This window comes from Musca autumnalis, unplaced genomic scaffold, assembly GCF_047663935.1.
Source record: "Musca autumnalis isolate F117 unplaced genomic scaffold, ASM4766393v1 scaffold_3, whole genome shotgun sequence".
NCBI lineage: Eukaryota > Metazoa > Arthropoda > Insecta > Diptera > Muscidae > Musca > Musca autumnalis.
This window is the reverse complement of record NW_027411866.1, coordinates 184,178,352-184,195,025: the sequence shown is the minus strand read 5'-3', so window position 1 is coordinate 184,195,025 and position 16,674 is coordinate 184,178,352. Positions and strand designations below refer to the sequence as shown.

Here is a 16,674-nt window from a genome sequence, read left to right as displayed (position 1 = left end):
ATAACAAAAAAGACCCCTATGATGTACCGCATGAGGGTTAAAATTTTTAACAAAAATATTCCCCAACTCCCCCACTCTAAAGTTGCCAAAGACACTATATACCTAAAATGTAAGGATTCCAAGATATCTTAACTCGAATATTTGGAAAAAAAACTAGTAATGGGCGGAACTTGCCCCGCCTACATTGGTTACTTTCGGATGTAAACATTAAAATCGCCGATACACGTGTTTCATATTTTTAGCTTTACATTCTTAATCTAATCAGTTTTCCTTGTATTTTTTGTTGTTGTTGTCGCACAGTGTAATTTAGGTCACTTTTTTCTTCATTGCATCTGATATATTCTGTGTTGTAACTTAAACTTATAAAAATCTTTATCATTCATTATAATTAATAAATATTATTTGTTGTTTTTTAAACTTCTCAAAACCCAACAAACAACAAAAGGGTCAACAACCGCAAGCGGAGGATGAAAATACACCACAAAAACGGGTAGATAAGATATTTGATCAAATGGATAAAAATCATGATGGTAAATTAACACTGGAAGAATTTCGTGAGGGTAGTAAAGCTGATCCACGTATAGTTCAGGCGTTAAGTTTAGGTGGTGGTTAAATCCTTTTTATTGTAGAAAATAAAGGGTTTATATTAGACACACACACAAAAGCAATTCCTGACTTGGTTCATTACTTTCAAAGCTTTAAAGCTAAAAGTTATTCTTAAATTAAATTCTATAATAAACAAAACCAATTACAGTTATATTAAATACGTTTTCTTAATTTATTTCTCTCTTTTTTCAATAAGATAAGGACAACAGTTTTTTTGAAATCTACAATCTTAAGAAAAAACTTCTTATAAAAAATTACAAAAAGTCAAATTTTTCTAAAGCCAAGGGTATTCGCAAGATACTCTCAATGAACAAAAGAAAACAAACAAATTTATAGATACAAGAAACAATAAAAAGTTCATAGCAATTAAAGAAAGGGGAAAATATTTTCCATAAAAGAAAATAAAAAACATTAATTATAAACTAAAGTTTAACATTGTCAATACACCAATTAATTGTGACAAAACATTATTATTAATAATTATTATTAAATAAAAATTAAAAAAAAAACAAATGAAATCAATAATTATTTACTAAAATATAAACAACAAAATAAGCCTTTGATATTTGGTGAGTGGAAAAAAACTAATTACCAAAAACAAAATTGGGAAACGAATATAAAAACCACCATTTGTTTTTTATAACAAAAAAATAAAACAAAAACATATAAACTATAATTAGACAAGAAAACTCCCAAATATGGGTCAATATTATTAATAAAACACGTTTTTGATAATAGCTTTTAGCCTTATTGTTATTAGCATTTTAGCCAATCATCATAATTCAGAAAAAAATTATTATTATGACAAATATGATGACGATGAAATGTAATAAAACTCCGTTAGTTCTTTTTTATCAACAAATCCAAATTCCTAGAAACCAAAAAGAAGAAGAAGTTTTAATTGTTAGGAACATATATAAAGAAATTATATTTACTTCAATTCTTATAACAGAGGTTCTACTCCACCCCCCTAATAATATCGGTTTTCCAGACATGGTGTCTGTTATGATTATATAATCATATATTTTTTCTCCAGAAATATATAACATGTTCTCTCCAACTATATAATCCATCATACTGATTTAATTTCTATTCTATATGCGGTTCAGCTTTATTATTTGTCTCAGCACAAACAAATGAAAAATATAACACACAACTCGAAAGAGTTACAAACAAAATATATATTTATATTTTATTATAAATTTTAAAACTAGTTATTTTCTTATATTTATATACTCTATATATTTATTATAATTATATATTCAAAATTATTTATTATCTATTATTAAATTTATATACTTCCAAATATTCTGACTTTTTAAATGAAAAACAATTTGTAAATAAAAACTAAAATAAATATGAGATTTCTTTTTTTTTAAGAACAAATGTATTACAGGATGATTTTGAATTAAATAACACAGTCGATAATCTGGGAAAACTGGAAGCAATTCTTAAAAGAGTGAGAGAGGATTGAGAGAGCAAAAATGCCTTTCCTTCTACCACAGGCTACCAGACGAATTTCTTCAGTTAAAAAATTGCAGAACTGTTCTTTCGATATTTTTGACAATGAATGAATGAAGAAGATCTACCATTTTTCATTCCTTTACTTTTCTGGTAAAACTGTTCATGAGAGAGCATTTTTAACAGTTTTCTCTTTTACCATTTTTACCATTAAAAAAGTAAAGGAACAAACCTATTATTCAATTTCCTACGTTACGCGTAACATGTCTTCAATTTATACAACACCAGCTTAATTCAATAGTTAACCTTGGAAAGCTTCATATATTTTGGCGGACATTCAAATTCAGCCATATTATCGCAATATTTCTAAACGTATAGCTATAATGTCCGTTCGTCTGTCTGGATTACTGATGCAAACGATAATGCTCGAGGGGAGTAAAAGTCGTAATATTTCTTTCAAATCGAGTCATTCAATTATCTATTCATTCAAATACTTAGCTAAGTGTAGTTGAAGGGGTGCACTGTGGTTTACCTTGTATGGGAGAAAGCGACAAAAATATGTCTAATCATGATATCGATCTGAAAATTTTAACGTAAATTCGTAGTGACTAGAAGACAATTTTCCCAAAAATCCATAACGGTACTTCCAGTTTTTTTATTAATTTCAAGATTTTGTCTATATTTTCAAAGTGAATTCGCTGTAATTTGACATTTTGTGTTCTTTGGTGGTATTAAACATCTTGCGTAGGTCCATGATCAGTAGAGGTCCATGTTTTGGTATATCCCCCATATAGACATTCTTCCCGTTATTTATAATTTCACGATTTTGGTCATATTTTCATACTGAATGTGCTGCAATTTGTCATTTCGAGCTTATAATCTGTATCAAACATCCTTGCCAATATTCATTGATATCTGTCCACATTTTGGTATGGTCCTATACCATGTTACTTACTTAGCTGGCCCATTACAGAACATTTGTTCTATAGGCCGAATTAAGAAAAGATCTCCATTTCTCTCTGTCTATTGCATCTCTTTCTGGAATACCGCGCCTGGTCATCTCTTCTTCCACTTATTTGCACCATATATCCTTTGACCTGCCAATTCTGCGTGCACCACCAAGCGGCTCATATTTATATGCCTTTTTAACGGGTTCATCATCGCTCATTCTAATGATATGGCCTAGCCAACGCAATCGTTGCATCTTAATAAGTTTAACTATATTGATGTCGTTGTATAGCAGATACAGCTCGTGGTTCATGCGCCGTCGATATTCACCATCAACGCTGATTGGTCCGTAGATCTTTCGAAGAATTTTTCTCTCAAACACACCAAGCACTGCCTTATCTGCTTGTGCAAGTACCCAGGCTTCGGAACCAAACATCAGCACGGGTAGTGTCAGTGTTTTGTAAAGCGTTATTTTTGCTTGACGAGATGTGGCTTTGTTTTTGAACTGCTTACTTAAGTCAAAGTAGCATCTATTAGCCAATACAATTTTTCGTTTTATTTCACAACTGATGTCGTTAGTTGTGTTTAGGGCGGTTCCGAGGTAGACCTCAGAATTATAGGAACCAACGTCAACAGTTTTCCCGTTCTCTATGGACGCATTGCGCGTCGACACCATCAACTTAGTCTTCCCGCCGTTTACCGCCAGACCCACTTTAGCAGATTCTCCTTCGACCTTCATAAAGGTATCTCTTACTTCTTTTACTGATCGTCCCATGATGTCTATATCATCAGCATAAGCAAGTAACATGTGGCTATTGGTGTAGATTGTACCACTTCTTTTGACGTTTGCCTCTTGAATAACCTTTTCCAGCAGGATGTTGAAGAGATCACACGAGAGGATGTCTCCTTGCCTGAAACCTCTTTTGGTACAAAATTCTTCGGAGAGGTTCTTTCCTATTTTAACTGAGGATCTCGTGTCAGTTAAAGTCATTTTACCAAGCCGAATGAGCTTTGCGGGGATACCAAATTCAGACATGGCCTGGAATACCTTTGAATATAGTGGGCTGCCGAAGGCTGCTTTATAATCTGCATCTCTTGGGTCTTCTCCAGGATTTGCCGCAGGGTAAACATCTGGTGACTGGTGAACTTGCCAGGTATAAAGCCGCATTGGTATGGCCCAATTATCTCGTTGACCATAGGCTTTAGTCGTTGGCACAATATCCCTGACACGATCTTGTAGGCAATCGGGAGTAGACTTATGCCCCTATAGTTAGAGCATACAGTCATATCTCCTTTCTTATGGACGGGGCACAGTATACTCAGGTTCCAATCGTCGGGTACGCGTTCTTCCTGGCAGGTGGTGGTAACTAGCTGACGCATACACATTTTCGGCGCGTCGCCTCCGGTTTTAAACAGCTCAGCTGGTAAGCCACCGGTTCCTGCTGCTTTATTATTCTTCAGCCGGTTGATTGCTGTTTTTACCTCATCTTGGCCGGGCGGTATACATTCTATACCATCTTCTGGGATTGGATCTGTGGTATCATCGCCTTCGCTACTATTGGATAACAGCAGATTGGAGAAATGTTCCTTCCATATCCTAAGCACGCTATCTATATCTGTTAGCAGATTACCTTGCTGGTCTCTACAGGAGGATGTGCCTGTATCAAAGCCATCTGTTTGATATTTCACTCTTTGGGCTTCATTCTGGCCCCTGTACATCTCGATTTTTTCACACTCCCGCTATTCCATTTCTCTCTTTTTCTTGCGGAAGAGACGTTTCTCTTCTCTCCTTTTCTCCCGATAACTCTCTAAATGCCGTATTTTTCATCTCGGTAGCAGCACGACACTTCTGGTGATACCATGAATTCCTTTGTGGAGGTCTCTGGTATCCAAGTATTGATTCTGCGGTTGTTTGCATGGAGTGGGCAATATTTTGCCATTGTGTTGTTAAGTAATCGGGACAAGGAGTGCTCCCATTAAGCAATTGCACTAGTTGAGTGGAATATGCTGCGGCTATCTGTTGTGTTTGCAGCCTATCGATGTCCAACTTCCGCGTTGTGTCTGCTCCTGCTTTATTTGCAACGTTTAGACGGTTACGTACCTTTGCTGCAACAAGGTAGTGGTCCGAATCAATGTTTGCGCCTCGGAACGATCGTACATCCAACACGCTCGATGAATGTCTCCCATCTATCACAACATGATCAATTTGATTACTTGTTCTTTGATCTGGAGACAGCCAGGCGCCGTTACGAATATCGAGATGATAAAATTTGGTACTGTTAACTACCATGTTTTTTGCCGCTGCAAAGACTATCAGCCTCATACCATTGTCAGATGGTTCACTGTGGAGACTGAAATTCCCGACTGTTGGGCCAAAAATATTCTCCTTTCCAATTTTGGCATTAAAATCGCCTATAATAATTTTAATGTCATGGACAAGGTAACTGTCATATATTTCTTCTAAGCGCTCGTAAAATATATCTTTGATCTGTTCGTCGTTTTCTTCAGTGGGAGCATGAGCGCAAATAAAGCTGATGTTGAAGAATTTAGCTTTTATTCGAATTGCAGCAAGTCTTTCATTCACTGGGGTGAAGCTGGATACCAGCTTTTTAAGTCTCCGACTAACTACAAATCCGCAACCAAACTCGTGCTTTACGTCATGGCAGCTATAATACAGTACGTCACCTTTAGGTGTTGTCGTGATGCCTTCCCCAATCCATCGTATTTCCTGTATTGCAGTAATATCGGCCGTGTACTCTCGTTGGCATATACCAAACATTTTTAGTAACCAAACTTCTACATAAAGGACTCGAAATATTAAATTACGCTAAACTAAGTTTGAAAGAAATTTTTGAAAAAATTTTACAGTTATCTTGCACAATAGCTCTTTTAGTATGTGCCAGTATATGCCGGCTAGATTTTGGAGCTTTTGGGCCATTATCTTTGGAAGTATTGACTTACTCCGCAAAAAATTGTACCGTTTTAAATGAGGCCGCTGGAACAAACTACTGAAAAAAGAGCCAAGGCAAGCGAGAGGAGCTATTAAACTTCACTTTATCCGAGTGTGTGGGAGGTACCCGAAGGGGTGGACCGATGTAGTCCATATTCCAACCCGACACATGACTGGATGAAATAACACGATGTGCAAAGTCTGCACCAATCAGAAACTCCCTGCGAGAATTATTTTGCGGATTTGCCATTTTGGTTCTTGGCGTCAGGGTTCTCGGTGCTTGTAGGCCAATATCTCAGGAAATATGAACTTGCACAAGAAAAAAGTTGAAAAAAATGCAAAGCTATCCGAGAGAAGCTCTTGATCTTCACTTTATCCGAATTTTGTGTGGAAGGAGTGGACCGATACAATCCATATTCCAACCTGATACATGACTGGATGAAATAATAACATGTGTTAAATCTGCACCAATCAGAAACTTCATGCGAGAATTTTCTTGCGGATTTGCCATTTTGGTTGGTGTCGCCAGGGTTTCATGCAGCTTTTAGGCCATTATCTCAGGAAGAATGGACTTGCGCAAGAAAAGAGAGCAGCAAGTACAACCTAATAAAAGAAATTTCAAAACGATCCGAGAGGTGCTCTTAAACTTCACTTTATCCGAATTTTGTGTGGGAGGTACCCAAAGGAGTGTACCGACATAGTTCATATTCAAACCCGATCTGCATCTGGATGAAATAATACGATGTGCAAAGTTTAGACCAAATCGATTGCTACCTTCGCGAGTTACCGTTCACACAGTTTTACAGAAAATTTTTGAACTTTTGTGGGGGAGGTACCTGAAGGAGTGGATCGATATGACCCATCTTCGAAGTTAAACTAAGTTTGGACAAAATACCCAAATTTTGGTTCGAATCGGTTGATCCGTTCGAGAGTTATCGTGGGCACTAGCCAGCCAGACAGACGGACGGACATTGCTAAATCGACTTAAAATTGTCTGCAACGAATTTCGTCCAAATATACTTGGGGTCTAAACCCGTTTATTCAATGAGGCATATTTTTGGTCGTATCAAAGTTATATACCCTTTCTAGCCTACAGGATGAGGGTATAATAAGTTAAGCATCTCTACATCGGCAGTTCCTGACATTTACTGATTATTAGAGGCAACAGAGATACACGATTTAAACAGAGACAATACATTTGATATCATTCATTAGTGTCTGCGATGCTAACATGGAGCGTATACATTATTATATTAAAATTTAAATAAATAATTTTTATCATACGCCCCAACGTTCAAAACAACATACATATTCCTTAACTGAATGAGATATGTCAGCCTAGTGTTATTTTTTTAAATTCATCCTGTAATAAATAAAACCACAATTTCTATTTCTACTATATAACAAAATAAACAGCACCTTATTAATATTATATAAAACTAAACCACCTAATAAAATTAAATCAATATTTCAAAACAGAAATGAAAAGTAACGCCTCACTGAAATTCTTCAAACACAATCCGATTAAAATTAATTAATAAATTAATGAAATAAAAGCAAAAACAACAATAGCATAACACTTGTATATGTAAATTAGCTTCAATAACAAAAAATCCTCGAAATAAATTACAACATAATGGTTATTTATAAAAAATGTAAAACAACATCCATATATGACATATACAATTTAAATTAAACCATAATAACAAAATAGCTTAAATCGAACAAAAAACCATCAAATAGAAAAACACAAAGCCCCAAAAGCTTTGCTACCAACTGACAACGCAGTAATTAGCTACCAGTTTTTCTTGCTCCCGAACGGAGGAGATTCAACATAAAAAAGGTAAAACCGGGTTTTTTGTGGAGAAATATGAAATGGCACAAATTTTTATTATATTTAATAATAATTAAATCAATAATGCAAACATATTTTATTGTACATAACACCATACATACATATATAAAGCGATAATATTTACAAAATTTAAAAGTTTATAAAAAATAACAATAATAATAAAACTATATAAATTAATTTAAATGAAATTATTTTGTTCATTCGATATGTTTTAATTCACAATCAATCAAATTAACTCAATGCATTCAATAAATTTTTCCACACAACCATACACGGATTAAATATAATACATTTTTTCGATAGATTTTTTTTCGTTCATTATCTGTATTTTTTTAAACATTTAACAATAACCTCTTCAACAAGTCAATTTGGTTTTATGCCATAATGCAATCATAAAACTGTTTTAATGTAAATCTTTAATATAAAACAATTTTAAAAATTCATGTAAAATCAAAAAAAACACACACAATTTAATAATAAAGAAATGATAAAAACAACTACTAAACCTGTGTTTTAAATTATGTCAGGAAAGTATACGAGTACATAGATATTATGAGGTAAGTACAACTGTGTGTTCAGGAATATAACTAGTAAAAAGGGGAACAAACAAGAAAGAATAGATTATTGTCGGATAGATCAGACAATGTGCTTTCCTACATAAATTATTTTTGGGCATTTAATTTCTTCGGATAAAAATTAAATTAAAATAAAGTTTCTCCTTCAAAATACGCGGAAGTGCGATGGTAAAATTCTTTGATAACACTATGATACAAAACTTAGAAAAAATATGCAGCAATTCTGATGTATCAATTCGGTTTTATAGGAGCTCATCGTAGGCGAAAATATGTACAATTGGTTTTTTAGTTCGTTTCACACGGTGCGTCTTAACTAATTTTAAATGGAAGGTGCTTACACCTGGGAAGTTTTTGCCGATTCTGAAACTACAATGCTCATAGATGAAAAATATCAAGAAACAAAAAAAAAAAAAATCGCCGGAGGGATTTTCAAATAAATCGCGATTTAAGTACACATTTTTATGGATTTTTTATGTTTTTACTATTTTGCTTAGAAACCGCGAGTCATATGTCAATGGGCCTAAAGAAAATGTTGTAGCTTTGAAAATTCTCCACAATATTGACGTTTATGATATTTTCGTAGGTTTTACCGTCTTTGAGATATACATGTTCAAATTGAGACAATGCACTGACTGTATCGCCTCCTTATAAAACAATATCATGATCAGTGCGTCTTAACTAACTTTTGATGAAAACTGCTTACACATGGGAAGATTTCGCGGATTCTGAAACAGCAATGTTCATAGATAAGAAAAATAAAAAAGCAGAAAAAATCGCCGGAGGGATTTTTAAATAAATCGCGATGAAAATTCGCAAATTTAGGGTTTTTTAGGTTTTCACGATTTTGCTTGGAAACCGCAAGTCGTATCGAAATAAGTCTAAAGAAAATATTGTACCTGTAAAATTTCTCTACAAGATTGACCTTTAGGTTTTTTGTAGGTTTTACCATTTTTTGAGGTATAGAGGTGCAGTTCAAATTTTTAGGTTTTTATCTTAAGTCTTCAAGATTTTGCTTGGAAACCGCAAGTTACATCAAAATGAGACTAAAGAAAATGTTGAAGCTGTGAAAATTCTCTACAACATTGTATTTATTTTTCTATTTACTTTTTCCCATTTTCAATATATATAAGTTTAATTTGGGAAATTGCAGTAATGACTTTGTTTTATAAAGAGGCGATACAGTCAGTGCATTGTCTCAATTTGAACTTCTTTATCTCAAAAACGGTAACAACTACGAAAATATTAAAGGTCAACCTTGTGGAGAATTTTCACAGCTATAACATTTTCTTTAGGCCCATTTACATAGGACTCGCGGTTTTCAAGCAAAATCGTGAAAACCTAAAGAACCCATAAAAATGTGAACTTAAATCGCGATTTATTTGAAAATCCCTCCGGCGATTTTTTTGTTTGTTGATATTTCTCATCTATGATAGGTCATTAACGGATAGGTCAAGAGTTAGTTTTTAAGTATCGCGTTTCTAATCTGTCGGAATATGCCCAGGGTTTAAAATATGGAACAAAAACTAAATTTGAATATTTTTCCCACGAGAATTACGGTCAATTTCACCCGCTGTTCTGTTATTATCCAAGATGATTGGCATTCTCCTTGACCAAAACTCTTACGTCGTGCAAAAATGTTTCAGTATTGAGCTATAACTGCCATATCTAGAGTGATTATTATTACACTACACAACTAAAACTGTGGGATCCCTGTATAAAATAGGCTGTAACTCTGTTATCTGACCACGCTTTCAAACATAATTTGTATCAATGGAAAGGTCAAGAGTTCCACTTTCAAACATCTGTTTCAGCAATAAAGATATAATCATTATACTAAAAATTTTATAAATTTTCACACACAAGTTTTGGCTAATTTAGCCCACTAAATATTATCTGACCATTATCAACAATTGCAGGCATATTTTTATCGTAAACCCAAACTGTATTTATAATTTCGCGCCTGTTAATGTCAAAATCCTGGGTCATAGAGGTCCTTGTCAACTTCTGGCAACTCAGGCTTTTGGCATTCTCCGTATCTTTTTTTCTTCACACTATCGCTCACCTATTCATACCCATGCATGTGTATGCGTTCTGCTTTTCTTATTCGAATCATGTCATTTGTGCTTTCTCGGAGTTTTCTATTTATCTCTCAAATCACTTGTAATTCAACCTTTGCTCAATTCGGTAAGCATCGATTTCCAACAAGCTTATTTTCTACTTTCTGTCAATAAAAGGAACATTTTTCTGTTCAAAAATCACAAATTGATTCCACCTTTGTTTTTCTGTTCTTTTATTTTTTCACGAAATCCATCTGGGAGAAATATTGTGTTCCAAACAATATTTCTTTGGTCCGGGTATTAAGCTTTTCTTCCATTTCTACAGGAAAACATCCAACGCCCTTTCTTGGTGTTTTCAGCGCCGATCAGACTACCATTGCGATCTACAGAGCCGCTACAAAATTGGATAAAAATTTTGTTTTTGTTCCATTTCACCCGCTAAATATTTCACGATCATAGCCAAAACTATAGGTGTCTATTCTGGTCTGAACCCGACCTCCATACAAAATTTCGTGAAGATTGGTTCATAATTGCGGCCTGTAGCGTGCATACAATTTTTAATGGACGGACGGACGGATACACATCTAAAAATCGATTTATCTCGTCGAGATATGAATTTAGGTATACCACATGGGGTGTCTACGACGAACATTTCGCGTTGTTACATAAAATATTTGATGTAATTTTTGTTGACCTTTGGACAAAACCAACAGAGATAGTTGTTACATAAATTTTTCGAAAAACAAACATATAATACCTTTTCCACATTGTGGTGTAGGGTATAAAAATATCAAAATACTTACTTACTTAGATGGCTTTTATACTAAAAAAATGGTGTATACGGTCGAGTGGCTAGTATTCAAATCATGGGTTTTAAACGTTCACACAGTATGCTCGACAGCACTTTGTATGCGATGTGTAGGAGACTTATGCCTCTGTAATTTGCACAAACCGTCTTGTCTCCTTTCTTGTGTACGGGACATAGTAGGCTGAGGTTCCAATCGTTGTGTATGCTTTCGCAATTTCGGTCTTGAACAGTTCGGCGGGAAGTCCATCAGCTACTGCTACCATATTGTTTTTCAGCTGACAGATTTTTCAGATTCGCTTCGTCACCTTTGCAGGAGAATGTGCCTGAACCATATCATTCAGTCTGGTGTTTTACACTCTGGTAAAATTTGCGGACTTCATTCTGATTCCTAAACATCTCTAATTTCTGCCGTTCACGTTTTTCTTGCTCATTCTTGTTTCTTCTGAGAATACGCTTCTCATCTCTCCTCTTCTCCCGATAAGTTTCTTTCGCTCTTCGTGGTGCTACTGAATGCAGCGTTGCTCTGTATGCGGCATTCTTCTCTTCTGTAGCCTTATCGTACCATACATTTTTAGGTGGAGGTTTTTGGTAACCAAGAAAGATTTTGCGGCAGTCCGAAAGGAGTTGGTTATTCTTTGCCACTGTGCATGCGGGCCAGTTGAGCGGAGTAAACTTGCTCTGTCTGTTGTGTTAACAGCTTCTCGACATCCAGCTTCCGTCCTGTGTTAGATCGCACTTCTGCCGCAACATTACGATGAGTGCGTACCTTGGGTGCTACAAGGAAATGGTCCGAATCGATGTTCGCTCCTCGAATCGATCGGATATCTAACATAGTGAACGAGCATCTTTCGTCTATCACAACATGATCATTCTGGTTTCTTGTTTTCCCATCTGGGGATATCCACGTAACCTTGTATATGTCGAGGTGTTGGTGCTCTTCACTACCATGTTCTTTGCCGCTGCAAAATCGATCAGCCTCATTCCGATGTCGGATGTTACCTCATGAAGGCTGAACTTGCCGACCGCGGTACCAAATATACTTCCCCTTCCAATTTTAGCATTAAAATCTCCAAGAACAATAATGGCATGGTCATGGCAGAGGTTATATCCTCTCTCTGTGCGCTCGTAGAATATATCATTGGTCTGTTCGTCCTTCCCTTCGGTCGGGGCATGAGCGCAGATGAGACTGATGTTAAAAACTTTGCTTTTATGCGGATTGTGGCAATTCTCTCATCAACCGTAGTGAAACTGGATACGAGCTTTTTAAGCCTCCGGTTTACCATAAATCAAACACCTAGCTCACGCTTCGTTTCATGGCAGCTATACACTGCGTAATAGTTTGAGATGTTTACGTCTGCCCGATTCCATCGCACTTCCTGTAAGGCGGTAATATCAGCCTTGTACATATCAAGTACATCCGCCAGTACGCAAACTGTCATTGTCCTTGAAACGTTTGCGGGGGTCGTCAACTTTAGAGGGGTTTGTTTTTCTTCGTTTTCTTTGGTTTTTCATAGTAAGCTGTTTTGACGGAGTGAGTTACTTGAACGGGCGTTAAAGGCAACTCCCCAGGTGACACTACGGGGAGGTCAGTGTCCACTTAAGATGAAAGAGGAACCAAGATAATCCTGTGCTTTGGCATGTTAAAGCCGGTCAAAACCGTTCCTTCGTATCATTCATCCCCTATGTCACCAAAAAAAATCGTTGATTTTTACCAAATGGGCCAAGGAAAACACGACCATTATTTCGAGTCATTATATTACTGTTGACCAAGTGTAGCACAAAAACATCAATATTCCGTAAATCACTGTATTTTGCATGAATTGGGAATGAAACTGGGAATTTCTCTATAATGATTTGAAAACTTTACTCTGATGATTACGACACTGGGCAACGTTGGGGATGGAAGATAACATCCAACTGTCCTGATTGGCTTTAATATTGCAAAGCCGAGGATTTTATTGACCTACTCGTGGTGTCACCTTTAAATATAGTGAGCTAACATGTGCCGCGCTAACATGTGAGCTAATATGTGCCCCCGTAAACTTTTATTTGAAATGTACAAGGCCTATATAACTGTCATACAGGAAATACGAGTGACGCACTGTATTATAGCTGTCATGATACAAAGCATGAATTTGATTGCGGATTTAGAGTTGGTCGAAAGTTAAAACATCTGGTTTCTGGTTCACTCCAGTGAATAAAAGAGTTGCTACAATACGGATAAAAGCAAAATTCTTCAACTTTAGCTTTAGTTGGGCTCATGCTCCAACCGAGAACAAGGACGAACAGACCAAAAATATAATTTACGAGCGCTTAATAGAAACGTTGGACCGTTGTCCTGCCCATGACATTAAAATTATTCTAGGCGATTTAAATGCCAACATTGGAAAGGAGAATATCTTTGACCCAACAGTTGGGAAATTCAGTCTCTGCGGTGAAACAACTGAAAATGGAATGAGGCTGATAGAATTCACAGCGGCAAAATACATTCGTAAGGGCACTTGGCTGTCTTCAGATCAAAGAAAAGAAATCAAATTGAACACGTTGCGATAGATGGAGGAGCAAACATAAACTTGGACCACGAATAGACACAACGCGGAAGTTGGACAGCGGTAAGCTGCAAACACAACATTTAGCCAACAAGCCCAATTGCTTAATGAAAGCAATGCTCGTCTCGATGACATATTAGCACAATGGCAAAATATTGTCCAATCCATGTAAGCAAAAGCCACACTTGGATACCAGAGACCTCCACGAAGAAACCCATGGTATGACCAGGAGTCTCGTGCGCTACGCGAGAGAGGTATCGGGCGAAAAGGAGGTCCTTTTTCGCAGAAAAAAAAGAGAGAAATGTAAAAGCGGGAGTGTGAAAAAACGATATGTACAGGAGCCAGTATGAAGTCCGGAAGTTCTACCAAAGAGTGAAACATCAAACTGATGGCTTTGGTACAGGCACGTCCTCCTGTAGAGACCAGCAATGTAATTTGCTAAATGATACAAGTAGTTCGGAATTTGAATAGCGGATTTTCCAAACTATGGGTATCCAATACTAACGAAGATACCACGTGTCAGCAATAAACAGGCTAAAGAATAATAAGGCAGTAGGAGTCGATGGCCTACCAGCTGAGCTGTTCGAAGCCTGAGCCGAAACTCTTATAAGGTGTATTCATAAGCTAGCTACAATCATCTGGCAGGAGAACGCTTACCCGACGATTGGAACGTGAGCATTCTATGTCTAGTCCACAAAAAGGGAGATAACACTGTGTGCTCCGATTACAGGGGCATAAGTCTGCTCCCTATTGCAAATAAGATAGCATCTGACATATTGTGTGAGCAACTTAAGCCTAAAAAAATCTTTGGGATACAGCGAATCAATCTCTTTCAATATTTATGCATATTTCGATGTTTCACTCAGCGCCCAAAGTGTGCCGTCAGTTGCATCACGCTATGCAAAAAAACCCTTAACTGGGTAAAAGTCGCGCAATATGTTCAGTAGCACCCATGAAAAATACATCATTACCTATTTCAAATAGATTCTTCAAGAACATTTACGACGGTAAATGTTTTTTCGGGGGCAAGTCCATACAGCCCAAAAGTTGTCTAAACATAGTTTCAGTTCGAAGATTGGCAACAACTTCCTGTACTTTCCTCCAATATGTACAAAAATGTCATTAAAATGGTATCCACGATATGCCTTGTACGGGGCAACTAAATTTATCCTAATATTTTGTCCAAATTTTTAAACTTCTAAAATGACCGATATCGATCTTCTCTTTATGTTACCTCCCCCACAAAAGTTCAACAATTGTGTCGATCTTTCCTTAGATGAAAGTTTTAATTCACACAGGCTGAGGGTATATCTCTGTCGGCAAATCCGACTGTACTTTTTTACTTCTTCTTTTATATGTTCAACAGATATTGAATCTCCTGTATTCTGTGAAATGATTTATTACTTATATTTATACATTTTGTGGTTGATTTTAATATTCTATTTTATCGGCATGTAAACATTGGCGTCTATGTTTCCAAGACTTTATTTGGTGACTTTGCACGCACCCACTAGCAACATGAATACGTGATTACACAGCAGGTTCACAATAAAGTAATATATTCACTCACTATTTACTTTACATGTTTTTTGTTGGCCATATTACCGAGGACAATGGGGTATTCTAAGGATGACATGGGAAATAAATAAATGTGTATATGTTGTAGCTAGGCTTTTATTCTTTTATCTTATCTAACGTGATAGTTGGATTATATTTGCATATAACATGTATAGTTTGGAAAAAGCACATATTTTCTGTCTTAGGTAAAATTTGCATTTCACTGTCATAAAGAGGGGAATTTTAGTTGTGCTTATTGTTCGTTTAATATCAATGTTTCAGTTCTAACTAAAGGTATTGTTGTCAATTTCATATAAAGAATTTAGATTTTAGACAAACATGTCTGTTTCAGAATTGCAAGAATCAGCTAATTTTTCTATTTTTTCGTAACAATGGTAAAAATAACAAGTTAGAAAAGGCTATAGTCGGTACGGGGCCGACTATGTGATACCCTACACCACTACCTCTGTGAATAATCTTTTCACTCGAAAAAATTCTTTTATGGAGATACGAAAGTTTTCACCTATCTACCAAATGACTTAAGGCGAACTGAACCAAAATAATTAATATTTAATTTTATATTTGACTACTGTCGACATCACCAACATCAATAGGCTTCTATCTCTGTGAGAAAATTTCGTGATGATCCGATCAAAATTCCGACCTGTAGTGTGATTGAAAAAGTGGAAAAAAGGGATGCATTAACGACTATTGCGATATCTCAATTATTTGACTACCTACGCCAACCTACTTTGCATAATTTCAAAGATGGGATTTTCTACTTTCTTAGTCTGGCTTTGCTTTTAGAAGGTGTGATATCCGTCATTTTTATTAAAATCGCAAAAATGAGAAGTTGGATTTTATTAGCGACTATTGCGATATCTTTGTTGTTAGACCACCTACGACAACCTACGTTACATTGTTGTAAAGGTGATATTTTCTACTCTCATCGTCAGGTTTTGCTTTTGGTATACCTCATATAAAAGCTGAGATATTAGCTTTGCAAAAAAACTTTGTCTTTTTATCCAAATAAGTTTTTTGCCCATTCCGACCCCTAAATATTATTCGACCCTCACCAAAATCAATCGGCTTCTTCCTCTTTGAGATCCCCATTAACTCTCAAAATTTCGTGACGATCCGATCAAAATTGTGGCCTGTAGCGTGATTTCCAAAAAAAATGGAAAAATGGGATGTATTATGGAATATTGTGATATCTCCGTTATTTGGTCACCTACGTAGCCCTAGTTTGCATCATTGTAAAGATGGGATATTCTACTTTCATAGTAAAGCTTTGCTTTTGGAAAGTAT

The 16,674-nt window shown here is 36.0% G+C and overlaps 1 protein-coding gene across 7 annotated transcripts in view; it reads left to right on the top strand.

Annotated features, from left to right (window-relative positions):
* LOC141398574 (frequenin-1) overlaps positions 1–981 on the top strand; it is a 156,238-nt gene extending 155,257 nt beyond the window's left edge. For all 7 annotated transcript variants that reach the window (XM_073975968.1, XM_073975969.1, XM_073975965.1 and 4 more), the window contains one exon: positions 446–981. In XM_073975968.1, the coding sequence (XP_073832069.1) occupies positions 446–613 (168 nt within the window). In that variant the 3' untranslated portion in view covers positions 614–981. The remainder of the gene's footprint in view (positions 1–445) is intronic.
* Positions 982–16,674: the final 15,693 nt, after the last annotated feature.